The sequence below is a fragment of the Onychomys torridus genome, chromosome 16 (genome assembly GCF_903995425.1).
Source record: "Onychomys torridus chromosome 16, mOncTor1.1, whole genome shotgun sequence".
In the NCBI taxonomy this organism is placed as follows: Eukaryota; Metazoa; Chordata; class Mammalia; order Rodentia; family Cricetidae; genus Onychomys; species Onychomys torridus.
The window spans coordinates 1648917-1666565 of record NC_050458.1 but is presented as its reverse complement, the minus strand read 5'-3'; the positions used below and the strand labels follow the sequence as shown (position 1 = coordinate 1666565).

General features: G+C 43.5%; 1 protein-coding gene across 4 annotated transcripts in view; it reads right to left on the bottom strand.

Moving 5' to 3' along the window:
- The window catches only part of Mtdh (metadherin), a 55609-nt gene extending 51040 nt beyond the window's left edge, over positions 1-4569 (bottom strand). For all 4 annotated transcript variants that reach the window (XM_036207994.1, XM_036207996.1, XM_036207997.1 and 1 more), the window contains exon 1: positions 3829-4569. In XM_036207994.1, the coding sequence (XP_036063887.1) occupies positions 3829-4206 (378 nt within the window). In that variant the 5' untranslated portion in view covers positions 4207-4569. The remainder of the gene's footprint in view (positions 1-3828) is intronic.
- Positions 4570-17649: the final 13080 nt, after the last annotated feature.

The following is a 17649-nucleotide window of genomic DNA, read 5'->3' as shown; positions in this document are numbered from 1 at the left end:
CCCAGCTAGATCAGGCCCTCTGGATAAGTGAGACAATTGAATAGCTTGATCTGTTTGGGAGGCACCCAGGCTTTGGGACCAGGACCTGTCCTTAAAGTATGAGCTGGCTGTTTGGAACCTTGGGCTTACACAGGGACACAGGCTCAGCCTGGAAGGAGGGGACTGGACCTGCCTGTACTGAATCCACCTGTAATGAATCCCCAAGGGGTGTCTTGGTCCTGGAGGACAGGGGAATGGAGGGGAGGGGCTGGGGGAAAGTGGGGGTGGGGGCGGGAAGGGGGAGGACAGGGAACCCATGGCTGATGTATAAAATTAAAACACATTAAAAAAAAAAGAAAGAAAGAAAGAAAGAAAGCAGATTCCCTGGATCCTGTTCTCAAGTAGGCTGAGATACAGCTCAGAAATCTACAAGCTGTAAGAAGCATTCAAACTGACTACTGCAAATACCAGGAAGGGAGACCCTTTAGTGTTTTAGCTAAGATCTTCAATTTAGACACACACTAAGTCAGACAGAGTAGGTTAAATGCTTTACTCAAATTTAGGGCTCCCTGTTCCTCGCAGGCTAAGAGACTGTTTCCATCCAGCTTTTGTCATCATCTCTCAGGCTTTTCCATTAATTCGATTCAACCTCTTACTTTAAAATCAACCACTGTGATCAGGCATTTGGTGCCCCCTGGGAACAAAGTGGGGCTGTACTGTTAATGTTTTGATAAAGTCCCTAAGTATTCACTGGGGAGGGATTCCAGAGCTCTCCAGAATACCAAAATGTACAGATGCCAAGTAGCTTATAAAATAAAATGCCATATTGGTATGTCACCCACACACATCCCCATACACTTGAAATCATCTTTAGATTAATAACACTTAGTCCAAAGTAGATATTATGTACACAGTTGTTATGCAGTATAGGTTAAGGAATAATGACAAGGAAAAAGTCTCTACCTAATTTAGTACAGGTGCAGTTTAAAAAAAAAAAATCACTGCTTTTTTTTTCGGAGGGGGGAAGGGGTCTCATGTGTCTCAGGATGGCCTCAAGCTCCTTAAATTGTAGGGGATGACCTTGAAAGTCTAATTCTCCTGTCTCTACTTTGAATGTTGGGATTATAGGCACATGCCAAGACCCCAGTTTAAGCAGGGCTGGCCATTGAATCCAGGGATTCATGCATGCCAAGTAAGCACTCTACCAACTTAGCAACATCACCAGTCCCTAAAAATAAATTTTGATCTTTAGTTGGTTTAATCCATGAAAGCAAAGCACACACGAGGAGTGGACATGTACAGACATCTTCTATAAAGCTCCCTGAGAAGTCACTGAGCTTTTTACTTTTGTATCCCCTTCATAGTAAGACACAAAACACTCTTTTTCTGTTTTCAACTTGAAACTAGGCCTTGTTTTTTCCCCCCCTAAGTAAAAATGTAGCACAGTACAATATAATGAACAGGAAATAATGAAGTTAATACTTAGCCCTAAAATGCAGTATTTTTCTAAGGGGAGGACAGAGGCGGTGTCAGGCCTTATAATCAAACAAAAAGCCAATTTTGTGGGTCACAAACTGCTTAAAGAAAAGTTAAGTTTGTGCCTGTGCTGGAATGTAAACTATATTTCTGAGTTGTAGTCGAGTTTTAAGGGCATTAACTTCTTCAATAGTTACCCATTTCACCCAACTCACATTCAATGATCCAACTCCTCAAAGATCTCAGTAGACTTATCCCTTTCCCCTTCCTTAACACAAACAAAAAGGAGGATGGGCCAAGTCTCAAGTAAGATGTACATTTTTTACAGAAATGTTTTCCTCCTTCAGATGAGTCATCTGGTGTCATGGTGCAGTTCAAATGGACTCTTGGAGCACCTGTCTCTCAACTCAAGTCCATCTGAAATTCTAAACGTTCTAAAGAGGCTTTGAAATTTTCACAACCTGCCACAATCCACACAGGCCTTAGGATTAATGTGTGTGGTTTGTTTCAAGCTCCCCTTTACCCTGAAGCTTGACTTTCATCAGAACATTACTTAGTGCTGTTCTCTGAACTTTAAATTATGCACAGTCTACGTGGGTTGTTTTCTCTTCTCTGACCTAAGGAAGTATTATTACACGGATACTCTTCTAGGTTTCTTCCTATCCTATTTTTTTTACTTAACAAGCAAAACATGAATACTTACGAGATGAGCTGTCAGTCTTCTTTTTTGTATTGTTAACTAACAATATTCTTTTTTGAAGTGAAACCCAGCTTCCTGAATTAACTTTCCTAAATTTCTCAAACTGAAATTAGTCTCTACCGTCCAAATCACACCAACATGTGATCACACTCTATTTTGCAACTGAGGGCCCATGATACACTATTTATGAATCTGTCTCCCACACTAGCTACCATGATTGACTAACTCCTCTGTGCACACCTTGCTCCGCCTGCCCATCAAACATTATCAGAGTGCATCTCTACATCGTCAGAACCTGGAACTGGCTTACTGAATAGTTCTAAAAGGTTAAGGGTTACATTCAGATGATACAAAAACAGTATTTCGTCAGTTCATTTTTTTGACACAAGGTTTCTTTATGTAGCTCTGGCTGTCCTGTAACTCATTATGTAGATCAGGCTGGCCTCAAACTCAGAGATCCACCTGCCCCTGTGCTGGGATTAAACACATATGCCACTACATGCTGCTAGTAGATCTTTCTCATGTTGTACAATTTTTATATTCTCAACTGTAAAGTATTTTAAAAATATGTAAAACCAGCCAGGTGTGGTGGCGTACACCATTCTTTGATTCCAGCACTGGGGAGGCAGAGGCAGGCTGGTCTCTGTGAGTTCAAGGCCAGCCTGGTCTACAAAGGGAGTTCCAGGACAGCCAGAGCGGTAACACAGAGAAACCCAGTCTCGAACAACACCCCCCCCTCCCCCACACACACACAATGTAAAACCGCCTAGTAAAACAGTTGAGTGGGTAAAAGGCAAGGCACTAGCCACCAATCCTGACTACTAGAGTTCAGTCCCCAGGACCCACGTGGTGGAAGGAGAGAACCCACTCCAACAGGACTGACTTCCGAAAGCGTGCCACGGCACAAGATCTCCCCAACAAATAAATATAAAAATTGTATGTATGATGGAGAAATGGCAACACAGAATACATTAGTAAAACACTAAGGCCTGATAAAAATAGGTTACCTTTTGCATTTCACACGTGGTCCAGCAAACTGGGTCCCTCTCTCAACTTCAGCTTTCTAATCTATCACTCCCTCTTACTTTAAGCTGAACTTGCCTTAGCTTTTGCTCAGGAGGTCATATATCTCAAAGGAATATTAGATAGCCAGATTCCTCGTGCTCAGCTCCTGTGCCAGTGTTCCCCCCCCCACACACACACACCAAATGAAGACAGAGCAACCACTTCCCTTTAACATTTCCAACTAAGATGGAAGTATGTCTAGATCTGGACACTTTTAATCCTCTTTAAGCCAGAGTTTTTAGGTCACAGTATATTCTCCACTAGCTACAGTCTCAAGTCTCAACGAGGCTAGAGATAGACATCTCTCTCCCAGGCAATCTTTCCAGAACTTCCCAACGTCGGCGCAAGGTTCCACTAACCTCCACATGCAGCCTACTTCTATAGGCCTCGAGGAAGGGCATGCAGTTGGTGCGGCCAAGGTTCCCACATGATGGCTTCAAGTTTGGGCACTTTTATTCCTACCCCTAGAATTAATTTCCATCCAGGAAACTAGACTTTCCTACGGATTCTTACACTTTCCGACTATCCCCTACTCCAGGAGCGTGTTCACCTATCACTTCGTCCTCAGCTGGCCTCCCTGGCCCACCCGGCTCCTCGTCCCTACTCACTTTGGGCTTTTCTGGCAGCTTCTTCCGGTTCTTCTTCTTTTGCTCGTCGCTTCTGAGATTCTTCAGCTGGGCTGGGTCTTCGGGGGCCGGGGCCGACGCGGCCGCCTCCTCCCGCTTGCGGGGCGGGCTCCTCCGCTTCTTGCGGGCGCCGGCGCAAGCCGCGGCCCAGCCGTAGCCTAGCAGGAAGAGCAGCAGCAGCCCGAGCGCGCCGGTGCCCACCAGGATCACCCAGCCCGGGTACCGCTTCGGCTCCAGCCCCAGGTCGAGGCCCAGTTCGGTGCGCAGAAAACCTAGGCCGACCGATAGCAACTCCCGCAGCCGGGCAGAGCCCTCCTCGGCCTGCTGGGCCAGCTCGTCCTGCCAGCTCCGTGCAGCCATCTTCCCTCCCGTCAGAAACACTCGCGGGATGACGCCGGGCGCACGGACGCCGCTGGAAGAGCCGTGGGAGGCGACGAGGGCCGCGACACCTCAGGCCGAGCGCATCGCGGCCGCCCCTCACGCCGGAGCGGAGGATTGGCAGCCGCCGCTGCCGCCGCCGCGGGGAGGGCCAAGGGGCTCCCAGTCCCCGCAGCCGGCCTCACGCCGCCGCCGCCAGGAGGACAGGGGGCGGCGGGGACAGAGTGTCTCCAGAGGCGGCCGCTAAGCGGCGTCGGGGCGCCAGCGCCAGGCCCCGCTGTCCTCCCCCGGCGGAACAATGGCGGCTCCGGCCGCGACACACGCCGCGCGCGGAGGCCGGCGCGAGTCACGTGGGTATTGTGGGCGGGGTGAGGGTCACGTGGGCTCGATGGGCGGGGCCTCCGCTGTCTGGTCGCTGGGGTTCCCTGGAGCCCTGTGTGATTGGCGGCGTGTGGCGGCGCGGAGCTTCGGGAGCTGGGGGCCAGCGTCCTGACTGCGGAAGCCCTGCGGGCCCGGGTGCTCTGGGAGCGGGGAGGGACGCAGGTGTAAGGCGTGCGCACGAGTGTGAGCAGGCTTTCCCCGCGCTTTCCTGCAGTGATAGTGCAGTGGAGCGGCTTTTCCTCCCTAAGGTCCGTTGGATGATTCCAGACTGGGCTCCATGGAGTCTGAGGCCGCGGCACGTGTAATTCACAACTGAGTATTTCTTCGGGGAGGACTAGCATTTAACATTTGCCAACATTTGCGTCCGTTCGCTCATTCACTCCTACTGCCTGTTGTCAGACTCCAGAATTAAAAAGTCGGCAAGCCCGTGGGCGGCACTATTATTTTCCTACTAATTTGTAGCCTTAATAGGAAATATTGAGACGAAGCACATTAGGTTGTATTTATATGCAGAGGAAGCTTCCTTGTGGGATATTATTTTAAGCTTTCATACAATACAAAAAAAGTTGCGTGTGTTACCCGACAGTTGAATGTGGCATTGAAAGAAACTAGGTGGGCTGGGGAATGTTGCTCAGTGATAGAGCATGCTTGCTGAGCATGTACAAGGCTCAAAAATAAATGAGCACCAAAAATAAATAAATAAATAAATAAATAAATAAATAAATAAATAAATAAATGAGGTGCTTCTTCAATTCTTAATTATAAAAACGCTTGGAGGCTATCTTAGGATTTAAATTTTGATTTTGCTATAAGGAAACAGTGTCTATCATTAAATGATAATTAGCATGTAAGCAAATGAAGTAAATACAAACTAAAAATCTATTAATGTATTTTGACCTACTTTGCATCAGTGCTGTAATGAGTATTGTGATTAATGGTTGGAATGGAGTTTTGTAAGAAACTGCTCTGGCTAAGCTTTATGCAGACTTATAATTACAGACTAAATTATAAAGGCCAGAACCTTAGAGTGGGGCCTGCATGAACTCTAAACATTAACAAATTCCCTTCATACTTTTGGAATAAGATCTATCACCCCACATATTTGTGTTGGTTCCAGACACAGAGAGTCATAGTTTTCCAAGAAGTTGTATGATCATTATAGACTATCACCTGTAGAGTTATGAATTAAATGATTACAGTAACTGTAGGCAAGCATGCTAGTCCCTTTTGCAGTCTAGCAAGTAAATATGATTTAGTAAGATCATATTGTCTTTCTTGTTTGTTTTTTGTATTTGATATTAGAGACATACTCATTATCATATCTTCCTCTCTTCCTTCTTCTCTTTGTGTATGCACATGTATGTGCACTTTGTTTTTGTGCTCTTGGTGGGGATTGAACTCAGAGCCTGAAGCATCATAGACAAGCACTCCCCCACTGAACTATGTCTTTATTCCACCATGCATTTATATTTTAAAAACAGAAAAGTGGGTCACATCCTACTGGTTTGCATTCAGTGTAGCTGTGAGCATTCGTGACAGTTAAGAAAACTTATAAGAATGTAACTGTACTTCCAGAAAGTTAGGTTTATTAATTACAACAGCACAGAGATTAGATTAAAATTTAAGTGAAGCAGTGCTTGGAAAGAATCAAGGCAAAGCAGCTGCATGTGATGGAATGCCGGCTCTAGTCTAAGTAGACAGCCAGCCCTAAGTCCTTGTGAATGACAAAGATACAATGCAAACTGTCTGAAACCCTTTAGGAGAAGTTTTTGGTTGGAAATAAGGAGTTCTTTTTCTGAGAGTGACCTATTCAAGGGCCTATCCCTCATAAGTATAAAAGAATGAACTATAAGTTCATACAGCAGCATGAATGTGTCTGTTAATGCTGAATGAAAGGAGCCAGACAAAATACATAGTGTATGATTCCATTGGGGTATAATTAGAACATGAAAACTGATCTACAGTGACAGCAAATCAGTGGTTACCTAGGGACAAGGGATAGGAGCAAAGAAGTGTGCAGAAGGGATTAAAAAGAGATATGAGGAAAGTTGAGAGAGGTGAATATATTCTTGATTGTAGTGATAGTTCATAGGTGTATATGTTTTCCAAAGCTTCAAATTATACACTTTAAATATTTTGGTTTAGGACTTGTCAACTACTTCAAAAAGCCATTCAAAACTATTTAGAAGTCACTCATCCCTGGTTGTGTGGTACACACTTGTGATCCGGCAGGTGGGTAGGGTAGGAGGAGCCAGAGCTCCAGGCCAGTCTGGGCTTCATAGCCAAGCCCCATTTCAAACAAACAGAAACTCAAACATTTAATATTTATAGTCATGATAAAATACTATGACAAAAAGCAAATTGTGGAAGAAAATTTATTTGTCTTCCAGTTCCTGAGGGTTGGGGGTCTATGATGGCCTGGAGTCATGACAGCAGGAAGCTCAGAAATCCTATCTTCAGCCACAATCAAGAATCACAGAGAGGGAACTGGAAGTGGGAGGCTAGAACCCTCAGCACCTTCATCCAGTGGCTTTCTTCTTCCAGCAAGGCTCCACAACCTAAACTCCATAACCTCCCTAAGTAGCATCACCAAGTGTTAAAATACTCGTGGAAAGCATTTCTCATTTAACCCCTCACAAACCAAGCAAAGTTTTTCCCACCCATGATTTTCAAGAACAATTTCTCAACATTATACTATTGTTTATTATGGAGACAATATTTTATAGGTTTATATAGTAAATATGCACATGCAATTTTATTGTCATATAAAATAAATATGCACATAAAATTTATAAATTTTAATGGCAAGATATTTTAATTAAAATTTCTTTATCCTAAAGTATTTCATACATGTAAACAATAAAATATGATCATAATCCACTCACCAGTTCCCTCTAACTCCCCTCATATCACCTTTCAACATGTACCCCCAACTTCATGTCTGTATATCTCTCCCACTGTGTGTGTGTGTGTGTGTGTCTCCCACTAGTGTTGTCTTATCACCAGCACTGTGGCTGCACCTGAATCTACTGCTGTTTTAGCTACTGACTGTGGCTCTGCAATCCCTGCCCAGACGCTCAGGTGGAGGGACTTTTGTGTCCCATTGGAACCGCCTCTTGCTGCTGCCCCCAATGTAGTTTTTAACTAAATCTCTATTGTTCTATTTACAATAAAGACTTGGAGTCAGATGCTGGGGTGAATACCTGCTAACTCAGGCTGAAAAGGAACCAGCTGGGCTTCCTCTTTAGCCAATGACCCAGCAAGAGAGTATCCTTCCACCAAACCAAACCAAAAAAGACCTCCACACTCAAAGGCCCTCCCTACCACTTCCTGTGTGTCCCTATCCATCTTCCAAACTCCCTTTGACTCTCTACGATTACTTTCTGTTAACTGTTCATTTTATTTAATTAATGCAGTCTCAGGGTTCACAGTGTAATTGAATATCCACAGCACACTAGTGCTGCCCATATATACATGGATGTACCAGGTTTTTCTTTGGGGCCACCAACCAGCTCCTAAATCAAATCATGACACAGAGACTTATTATTATTAGCTTTGAATGATCAGCCTAGCTTGGGCACGTTTCTAGCTAGCTCTTTGAGCCTTTGTCTGCCTGTGCCTCAGGGCTCATCACCTCTCTTCCTTCTGTGTAGCTTACTTCACTGCTCCGCTGGCTGGCTGGCTGGCTGGCTGGCGTCTCCCTCCTCTCCTTTTTTTTCCCTCTCTTTTCTTCTATTTATTCTCTCTGCTCACCAGCCCCACCTATCCTTTCTCCTGCCTAGCTATTGACCATTCAGCTCTTTATTAGACCAATCAGGTGCCTTAGGCAGGCAGGTGAAACAAATGCAACACATCTTTATTTACATAATGAAACACACATCCTTACATCATTAAACAAAAGGAGCGTAAACAAAAGTAACACACCTTTACACAGTTAAAGTAATTTTTTGCAGCATAAACAAATGTAACACATCTTTGTCTCATTAAAATAATATTCCACAACACATGGATGTGTGGCTATCCACTGAAACAGGAAAACTACCAGTGGGAACAACCTCAAAAAAGAATTATTCTCTTTTGGCCTCCAGCTATCAACTGAGTGGGGAGAAGTTATATTGTCCATCCCTTCTGTGATTTTTTTAAGATCTGTTTTTATTTTATGTGTTTCTTGCTGTTTTATACCTTAGTTCCTCTGGCCAAGCACTCTCCACCTGACAATCAGTAAAGCCCTCAGCCTAGTCAAGAACCTCCCAACCTAGCCCAGAAGACCCAGACTTCCCAACCAGAGTCTCAGCATCATCCTCTGGGCAACCACAGCAGGGCCACCAACCTGCAGTCCAGTTCTGTTTTGCCTGCATGTATGTAAGTACACCATGTGCATGCAGTGCCCACAGAGGCCAGAAGAGGGCACCAGGTACCCCAGAGTTATAGGTGTTTGGTTGTGACCCACTATCTGGGTGCTGAGAAACAAACCAGGGTCCTCTGAAGGAACAGCCTCTCAACTGCTGTGCCATCTCGAGCACTTGTACTATGATTGTATATACTCTTATTGTTGGACAGACTCTTTATAGATTTTGTGTCGTCATCAAATATAATTGTCAGAACATGCTTGCAACTAAAGCTTCATAAATATCCATCATTACTTCCCTGAGGTTAGAATTCCTGGCACTGTAATGCTTAAGCAGTAGTATATTAAAATTGAGCTAAATGCTTTTAGTTTGAAAGTTTTATTTCAATATTTTGTTTGTTTGTTTCAAAGAGCCTGAAGAAATACTCTTTGAAGCCAGTAATTTTTTTTGTTTGTTTGTTTGTGTTTTGTTTTTTTGAGACAGGGACTGTCACGTGAATCTTAAAAGGTCTTTTAATTAAAAAACAAAACAACAACAACAACAACAAAAAACCCAGAGCCAGATATTTGGGTGAAAGCTGAAAGATCGGAGAAACAGAGCAACCACCACCACCACCTATTACCTCACCAACTCCACGAATCCTCTAACTGAAATCTTCTGAATCATCACCCAAAAGGATCTCAGCTGAACTGCCTTAGTTCCTATTTCCTCACACCTTATATACCTTTCTCCACCCTGCCATCACTTCCTGGGTTTAAAAGCGTGTGTTTCCCAATACTGGCATTAAGGGTGTGGCCACCACTGCCTGGCTCTGTTTCCAGTGTGGCCTTGAACTCACAGAAATCCAAATGGATCTCTGCCTCCCGAGTGATAGGATTAAGGGTTTGTGCCACCACTGTCTGGCCTCTATGTCTAATCTAGTGGTTGGCTCTGTTCTCTGATCCTCAGGCAAACTTCACAAGGGACCTCTGTGTAGCCCTGGCTGTCCTGGAACTCACTTTGTAGACCAGGCTGGCCTTGAACTTACAGAGATCCTAGTACCTCTGGATCTCAAATGTTGGGATTAAAGATGAACACCACAACCACCTGGCAAAGCCAGTAATTTTATAGAGAGGGTTAAGTGTTACCCCAGTGTTAATGGGACTGAGCTCAGACCTATGGTCAGAACTGCTTTCACCCCCCTGGTAACACATCTTTTCCAGTATACTGTGCAGCCATTCCTTGGATTTAGAGAATGAATGAATTTGCTGGAGTTGACTGACACGTGACCACAGACTGGCCCTGTTTGTCTGCTTATGCTGTTTTGTTATTAGGACAAAGTAACTGATAAAAGCAACTCAATGAGGGGAAGGTTTGTTCTGACTCCCAGTTTGAAGGTGGTATCCACTGTGGCAGGTCACATTACATCCAAAGGCAATAAGCAGAAGAAGGGGAACACCATCTCTCAGCATTACTTTCTTCTTTTTATTCAGCCTGGGACCCCAGCCTATGTATGAGATGGTGTCACCCACAATTAGGGTGATTCTTTTGTCAATTAAACCCTTTTGGAAACACGCTCACAGATACACTCAGAGTTGTATTTCCATGGTGATTCTAAATGCAGTCAAGTTGACAGTGAAGATTAATCATATTTTAGAAATGTATTTTCTCATGGTCCTGGAAGCTGGAAGCCTACCATGAGGTGCTACAATAATTCAAGCACTCTCATCTGAGCTCAGTGACATTCAAGGGGTAAAAATTATTGATTCTTGAAGGGAATGGAAAACCTTATTGTATAAAGTTCAGTTCTAGTATTATGTTGAGCTATAGTGTATATGTGGAATTAAAAATTCATATGGGGCATTAAAAATGCTTAAAAAGACTATTGGGGGATAATGAAAAATGGTTGAGAAACAGTGATATAAAGAAAATAACAGGTACTGGGCAGTGGTGGTACACACCTTTAATCCCAGCACTCGGGAGGCAGAGGCAGGTAGATCTCTGTGAGTTTGAGGCCTACCTGGGCTACAGAGGTGCAAAGCTACACAGAGAAACCCTGTCTGGAAAAACAAAAACAAAAAAATAGTAACAGTCTTATGGTTATTGAATGCAAATAGCCCTAATAAGCTCAAGGGGAGGGGCACTTTTGGGAGGTGTGGCTTTGTTGGAGTGTATGACCTTCTTTGAGGAAGTGTGTCACTGTGGAGGCAGGCTTTGAAGTTTTCCTCTTTTTTTTTTTTTTTTTTGAGCTGAGTGAGGATCAAACCCAGGGCCTTGTGCTTGCTAGGCAAGCGCTCTACCACTGAGCTAAATCCCCAACCCTTGAAGTCTTATATATGGTCAAGCCATGCCCAGTATTTTAGTTCACTCTCTGTTGCCTATGGTTCAAGATGTAGCTTCTTCTCCACTCTCAGCTCCTTCTGGAGCACCACATCTACCTCCATGTCATCATGTCCCACCATGATGATAATGGATTAAACCTCTGGACTGTAAGCCACTCCATCAAATATTTGCCATGGACAGTTAACTCTGCAGCTCTCACATGATTGAGCCTGTATGATAATGAGTATTCAGAGATGGGTAATGCCTGGGGGGTGCTCACCAACCTAATACAGAGCTCCTTTGGGCCTGGACAGGTGTCTCCATGATGGGTAAGGTGACCTGCTGATGTCCCACACAACCTAAGTCAGAAGCTCATTTTTTAGTAAAAGGGGGGACCTGTAGGGCCCTGGCCCCCGTTTTGGGTAGGTGTTTCCTTGCTTGCTAACCTTGACCTTGATATCCTCCCTATGCTAATTCCCTGCGAGATTCCACCCTCCTGAATGCTTAAGGGAAGTTCCTTGTTTGTGTATCCTGCATATTGGGCGTTAACAGCTGAGATGCAAGATTGCAAAACATTGGAAGCAAACTTCTGCCCTCCGGGGTTCTCCCATTGTGCTGTAAGCCTATATTTAAGACCTCCTCCCCCTTCAATAAATGGCATTTGGCTTAAAAAAAAAAAAAAAAAAAAAAGAGTTGCCATGGTCATGGTGTCTCTTTGCAGCAATATAAACATTAACTAAAATAAGTCAGTTTTGTTAAGGCCCTCTAGACCTAGATATGGTAATGTGGTACACATCTATACTCCTAGCACCTGAATGGTCTAGGCAACAAGAGTGAGAATCAAAGCCAGGTCTAGAGAGATAGCACAGTGGTTAAGAGCACTTGTTCTTACAGAGGACCCAGGTTCAGTTCCCAGCCACATGGTGCCTCCCAACCTTAACTTCATCCAGCTCCATGGGAACCAATGCCCTCTTCAGGTTACTGCAGGAACTACACACATGGTATGCATTCATACATGCTGACAAACATTCATACACATAAATCTAAAAAACAGTGTGTACAGACTGTGCTATACAGCTAAACCCTGTCAAAAGTATATTTATTTTAGAAAAGTTTTTTTTACATTTATTTATTTGTATATGTGTGTGTGTGTGTGTGTGAGTGAGTGCACATGTGCTGGGGCACACATATGGAGGTCAGAGAACTTACAGGTGTCAGTTCTCTCCTACTACATGAGTTCTGGAACTGAACTGAGGTCATCCAGCTTGTCAAATGCCTTTACTCCCTGATCCATCTCACTGGCCCTGGCTACTTTTCTTGTTTCTGAGATAAAACATCAGAAGAAGTTGGTCAAGGTGGCACACACTTTTAATACCAACACTTGAGAGACAGAAACAATCAGATCTCTGTGAGTTTGAGGCTACTCTGGTTTACATAAAAACTGAGTTCTAGGCCATCCAGTGCCATAGTGAGACCTTGTCTTAAAATAAGCTCCCCCCCCCACACACGGAAGAAGGAAGGCTTTATCTTGGTTCTAGGTCTGAGAGGATGCCATCCACCATGTTGGGGAAGGCAAGGCCTCAGGAGAGTGCAGCTGGGGCTTCTCACAGCTTGGTTCAGGAAGCACTGGGGCAAGGACTAGAAGCAGGCCTGTTACTCTCAAGGCTCACCCACACACATCGGGACCTACTTCCTCCAGCAAGGATCCCTTTCCTAAATATTCTGCAACCTACCCAAATGACACCACCAGAGGGGAACCAAGTGTTAATCTGAGTCTTAGAAATATTTTATAGAGACAACCCAAGGGTGACAAGAATGCTCAGCAGTTAAGGTCACATATTATTCTTCTGGGGGACCTGAGTTTGATTGCCAGCAACCACAGTAGGTGACTTACAACCACTGCTAACTCCAGCTTCAGGAGATCTGATGCCTGTGGCCTCCATGGACACCCACAACACTTAGCATATACTCATACAGATACAAATATATGATTAAAAATAAAATAAATCTTCAAACAACAGCCCAACTATTTTAGTTAGGGTCCTGTTTTGTTGGTTCATCAACCTCTTTTGACCATTTATTCAATCTTTCAGTTGCCAGATTTTTATTAAATCCCAGTGCTTTGCTTTTAAATATCTTGACCCTGTCCTAAAAAAACAAAAACAAAAACAAAAAAAACCCTTAAAACTGAAAGAAAAATAAACAGAAGCAAAAGCAAACAGCAACAAAAACCAGCCTCAAAACAAGAAACAAAAATCTGCATTTATCTGAGCATCAGGGAGGCAAAGGAAGGCAGATCTCTGTGAGTTAGAGGTCAGCCTGGTCTACAGAGTGAATTGCATGATGGCCAGAGCTATACAGCAAAAACCCTGTCTCAAACAAAATAAACAAACAAAAAAAAAACCAACAAAAATCTAGAAACCTGATGAGGACAACAGTCTTCCTTAATACAAGGCAGTAGAGGACAATCAATTTGAGCTTGGAGCTGACGTAGGGCTACTGTGACCAGTGGATCCTTAGATCCCTCTTTAAGCATCACTTGTTGAGCTGGAGAGATGGCTCAGAAGTTAAGAGCACTGGCTGCTCTTCCAGAGGTCCTGAGTTCAATTCCCAGCAACCACATGCTGGTGGCTCACAACCATCTGTAATGAGATCTGGTGCCCTCTTCTGGCCTGCAGGGATACCTGCAGGCAGAACATTGTATACATAATAAATAGAAAAAAAATTGATTTTTAGGGTTAAGGAGTCATTAGCCTAATGGAATATATAGTTCTGGGCTGCTTGCTGCAGCTTGGTACAAGCTCAAAGACTTTCTCATCCCCCAGGATCTTCATGAGTCTGGTTGAGAACTATTAGTCCTGCATCTCTCTGTCCACTCCTACTCCCTCATCCTCTTTCCATGGATCAGTTCCAAGAACACTGACTAACAGATTACCTACATGCTGATCTTTTGAAAAAGTCTGCTTCCCACAGGACCAGCCTCTAACAGGATGATGAAGTGTTCGGTGTCACCGAGTGCCTGATGTGTATAGAGAAACACTAAATGCAATGTGTTTAGGTTTACACTTTAAGGATGAGTTAGGATTGTTGGTAGTAAGGGGATGCAGAGGAATTTGTAGGCATGAGGACCAAAAAACTGAATACATGCATCAGTGTCAACCTCAGAAGAGAGAGAAGAGCAGGAGGTGTGTCCTGGCTTCCTTGTTTCAATTTTTCACTCTTCAGTTCTCAGGTGCTATAGTTCCCTTGTAGATGCTCTTCTTTATGTGTGCAATTCATTCCTGTGCTTTTCCTAGTTATTTACCATGCAATTTTTATATCTTAAGCAAAAAGTAATTTTCTCTCAGAAGATGTGCCCAACCACTAGATCAATTTATTTGCTCATGTTACCCATTTTCACAGTACTGTGAAATTTCTTATCATTTGTCAAAGTTGTAAAATTTCTTTTGTGACAGGGTCTCACTATCTATCTAGTCCCAGGTGACTTGGAACTTGCTATGTAGACAAAGCTGGCATTGAACTCACAGAGCTCCACCTATCTCCCCTCCTCCACCCCTCAGCCCTGTGATTAAAGGTGTATTCTACCACACCTGGTCTAATTTCCTGTTTACTCATAGAATGTTTTTCTTTCTGCCCACTATAGTTCCACAAGGACAGGAACTGTGCATGTTTTTGCTCACCATTGTCCTATATGCTGTATCTAGCATCATGCCTCTGAGCAAATTAAGAGAGTAGTTTACATTAACTTGATGTGAATACATATACTGTTTAATATTCACACACACAGGACATGAATATTTTGTGGCAGACTAAGATATCCCTCGGTTCTTGACCTCATCATGACTTTTGGGAACAAGGATATGGGTGACTTCCTTCTAGACAATAGAATATGGCAAAGGGGTTTGTCACTGCTGTACCCTTGCTGTGAAACCCCCCCCCCCCCCCCCCCCCCCCCCCCCCCCCCCCCCGAGACCACCAAGAAGCTAGTTTCAGATGCAAGCACACCAGGGACTTTTTATTGTCAGATTGAACCTGGACCACCCTGCAGGTAGAGGGAAATGCAACAGTAGCCCTAGGCTCTGGGATAGGAGGGTTTTTGAAAAACTACAATCCAGGAATTACACACATTTTTGGATTGGGTGGAAGGGATATGAGGTAAGGTGATTTTTGAAACTATTGGTCTAGACTTTCAGCGGAAAACCACATTTGAAACTTACTGGGTTAGATTTTTGGTGTGAAACCACAACTTGCTGACAGGATATCTGGATCTCTGCAAGGGCCATAAACCACCAACAGGATGTCTGCAGGAGCATCTGGATCTTGTTAAACTTTATTGCCCTGTTTCTTAATTGACTGCTTCTAGGTTATCTGTTTGAATTGTCATGGCACATTCCTGAGGTTCTTCCTGGAAATGAGTACAGCCCCTAGTCACCAGGTGGTCTAAGATGGCAGCCCTTCCCTAAGATGGTGTTTGTAAAGTCAAGTCTAGGCCTTCATATTGCCTTCACATCACTTCCTGAATGCAGCCTCCCTCTGACTGAATGAACACCAAATAAGCCCCAGCCCTAACACTTTCTCAATGGCTACACTCCTCACACACAGGAACCATGTAATGATGTGTATTGTTTGAAGTTGCTACACTTGTGGCAATATTACTACATAGGGACAGATAACTGATCTGGGTTTTTTAGGTACCTGATAATAGGATGTTGCTACTAAAAAAGAAAGAAAGAAAGAAAAAACTCTGAAAATGGAGTGGCTTTGAGATCAAGGAATTGCTATCAGACAGAAGAATTTAGAGGAACATGATAAAATCCAAATTGCCTTGTACGTAGTGTTAGCAGAAACAGGAATTAAAGCCATTCTGAAGCTTGAAAGGATATGAGCACATTTATAGAAACTAGAGAAATGGCCATTTTTGTTACATCATGGCAGAAAACTCAGGCAAGTCTTTTCCTGAAACTGGGAAGAAGCTGAGCATATCAAGGACTTGCCTGTGCAGGAATAGTTATTTCCAAGCAAAATATTGAAGGTGCAGAAGGTATCTTCTCAAAAGTCAAAATACAAGTGGCAGGAAACTAAAGGAACTATGAAAAGAAGAAGGAATTTATGTGTGGTGATATTTTATTTGTGCTTTAATGAATAAAGCTTACTTGGAGATCAGAGAAAAAAGCCAGCCATTATAAGTAAACACAAAAGTCAGGCAACAGTAGCCCATGCCTTGAATCCTAGCACTTGGGAGGCAGGGAATCTGTCTGGATCTCTGTGAGTTCAAGGCCACACTGGGAACAGAGCCAGACACAGTGACACATGCCTTAAATTCCAACACTAATTAACCATGGAAGTCTGGAGGTTTGTACAACCTGACAGGAAGTAACAGAACTAGGCAGGAAGAGGAAGTGATGTATCTGGACAGAGAGAGCAAATCAGATGGCAGAACAGCAAGGCATATAGACATGGGTAGATAGGAAGTAACTCGCCCTTTGGAAGCTGAGGTATTGGTGAGGTGAGGTTGGCTAGTGGCTCTTCCTATTCCTCTGATCTTAGGCTTTAATCCCAATTTCTGGCTCCGTGTTTTTTTTACTTAATAAGATCATTTAGAAATTTGTCAACATTGATGGTTTTGAAATTAATCTCTCCAGATGGGAGAGCAGAAATGGCTTGTGAAGCCAGATGTGGTGGCACACACTTGTAATCCTAGCACCTGGGAGGCTGAGGCAGGGAGATAGTAGGCTTGAGGCCAGCCTGGGCTACATGAAGAATTCCAGATCAGTCTGAAATATGGAGTGAGAACTTATCACAAATCAACAAAAAGGCTATAAATACCATCTGGAAAACTGGCAGGAGAAAAAGCCCTGGGCGTGACTGTTTATAACCTTTTGCTAAAATAATAGAAAGGGGGGTTGGGGATTTAGCTCAGTGTTAGAGCACTTGCCTAGCAAGCGCAAGTCCCTGGGTTTGATCCTCAGCGCAAACAAAAACAAAAACAAAAAAAAAAAAACAAAACAAAACCAACCAACCAACCAAACAAACAAAAACAGAAAGGGAAAAGGATTGTAGTCATTCACACAGCCGTCCACTCCTCCCAAAGAGATTAAGATTGTATCTCAAGGAAACTTTCATTTAAACCAAAGATCATTCAGGAAGTTAATGTCTTTGCTTTCTTGGGAAAATCAATAGGAACTGGAAGCTGAAAAGATCTTACCTAGAAAAGGCCTTTACATGTATGTTTTATGCTGTATAGTGAACCCTAAGTAGTTTACACAAGGCCCATACATTTCTTTCTTTATAAAATTATATAATGAAAATACTGCCAACTTGAGTTGAAATGGACACAGTAGAAAATGCAGACCCTGGATAACCCTTGATCACAACCTTGTGAGAGACCTTGAAG